Source organism: Sinocyclocheilus rhinocerous, unplaced genomic scaffold, assembly GCF_001515625.1.
Source record: "Sinocyclocheilus rhinocerous isolate Xijiao unplaced genomic scaffold, SAMN03320098_v1.1 scaffold149, whole genome shotgun sequence".
In the NCBI taxonomy this organism is placed as follows: domain Eukaryota; kingdom Metazoa; phylum Chordata; class Actinopteri; order Cypriniformes; family Cyprinidae; genus Sinocyclocheilus; species Sinocyclocheilus rhinocerous.
This window is the reverse complement of record NW_015654504.1, coordinates 32,637-34,475: the sequence shown is the minus strand read 5'-3', so window position 1 is coordinate 34,475 and position 1,839 is coordinate 32,637. Positions and strand designations below refer to the sequence as shown.

Below are 1,839 nucleotides of genomic sequence, written 5' to 3'. Positions count from 1 at the left end.
TATTTGTTGTTATTGTTATTTCTTAGCTTATTGGCACAATGCACTTTCATAATAAAATAGTAATAGCCATCATAAAAACATTATAAAAACATTATTAACCATCCTTTTATTTCATTCTAACTAGTAAACTTACAGAAAGGAGACTTTGCCACCCTAAAACTAGAACAACAACAAAAAAAAAACAGTTTTTGCCCAGAATGAACCAAACTGAAAAAAAAAAATTGTCATTATTACACGATTCCCTTTTCATTTTCAAGTACACAGAAAAATGTTTTAATGATCACGAGACAACACCTACGAGATGTAAGTTCACACACACCTGTAGGGCGGCGCTGTGGAGTGATTCTCTTGTGTTTGTGAGAGGACCGTCTTCAGCACCTCCTCGTTCTCCTCTGGGTGAACAGAACAGGTGGAGTAAAGCACCGCCCGCACCTGAGGAACTACACACACACACACACACACAGGCATGAGCAAAACGATTGTTAAAACACTGCAGAGAACCATGGCTGTCTGTTCACTGACGGACTACAATTGATTCACGCCGGCTGTTAATTAACGCTGTGTTAACGGGAATCTGCAGGGAGGGACCGCAGCATCTTCACGCTCGATAACTGCTGATGAATGGATCTCACACACACACACATGCACATTAGATCAATATGACACAAATCATCACAGAAATGATGAACGTCAATACAGGGAGGCATGTTCAAATCACTCTACGCTCTGGATCAGCTCTAGTTCTCTAGAACTCGTTCAGATCAGCGGTGTTACACGAATAAGCCGTAAGAGGCGGAATATACACAAGTGTTAAGGCATGATACAAAACTGAGTAAACCACAATGTTTTATTTACTTATTTTTAAGAATTTTTTTCCACCAAGTACCACAGTTCATGATTTAAATCGAAAGTTGCCAAATGTGAAAATCCAGCTAACAGGGAAATTTGGCTAACATTCTGGCAAGGTTCTCTCAAAGTCATGAAAAATCTGTAACGTTAACAGAATATTCATTCAGAGTGATCTGGTCTCAGAAAATTAGCACAAAAACATTATTTATACAACGTTCAAGTTCTAGTAAGAGATTTAAATGTCGTTCGGTTTTGTTCTAGTAAGAGATTTAAATGTTTGGTTTTTGTTCTAGAAAGAGGTTTAAATGTCATTTGGTTTGGTTCTAGAAATATATTTAAATGCTGTTCGGTTTTTGTTCTAGTAAGAGATTTAAATATTGATCGGTTTTGTTCTAGAAAGAGATTTAAATGTCGTTCTGCTTTGTTCTAGAAATATTTAAATGTCATTCGGTTTTGTTTTAGTAAGAGATTTAAATGCTGTTCGGTTTTTGTTCTAGTAAGATATTTAAATGTTGTTAGTTTTGTTCTGTAAAGAGGTTTAAATGTCATTTGGTTTTGTTCTAGAAAAAGATTTAAAGTCGTTCTGCTTTGTTCTAGAAATATTTAAATGTCATTCGGTTTTGTTTTAGTAAGAGATTTCAATGTCATTTGGTTTTGTTCTAGAAAGAGATTTAAATGCTGTTTGGTTTTCCTCTAAAAAGATATTTAAATGCTGTTCAGCTTTGTTCTAGAAAGATTTAAATGTCATTCGGTTTTGTTTTAGTAAGAGATTCCAATGTTGTTCGGTTTTGTTCTAGAAAGAGATTTAAAGGGGTCATATGATGCTGCTAAAAAGAACATTATTTTGTGTATTTGGTGTAATGAAATGTGTTTATGCGGTTTAAAGTAAAAAAAACACATTATTTTCCACATACTGTACATTATTGTTTCTCCTCTATGCCCCGTCTTTCTGAAACACGTCGATTTTTACAAAGCTCATCGGTCTAAAAA

General features: G+C 34.7%; 1 protein-coding gene across 1 annotated transcript in view; it reads right to left on the bottom strand.

Moving 5' to 3' along the window:
* The window catches only part of LOC107717314 (putative methyltransferase NSUN7), a 34,147-nt gene that overhangs the window by 10,264 nt on the left and 22,044 nt on the right, over positions 1-1,839 (bottom strand). Inside the window, exon 3 of the mRNA XM_016524015.1 lies at positions 320-440. Within this exon, the coding sequence (XP_016379501.1) occupies positions 320-440 (121 nt within the window). The remainder of the gene's footprint in view (positions 1-319; positions 441-1,839) is intronic.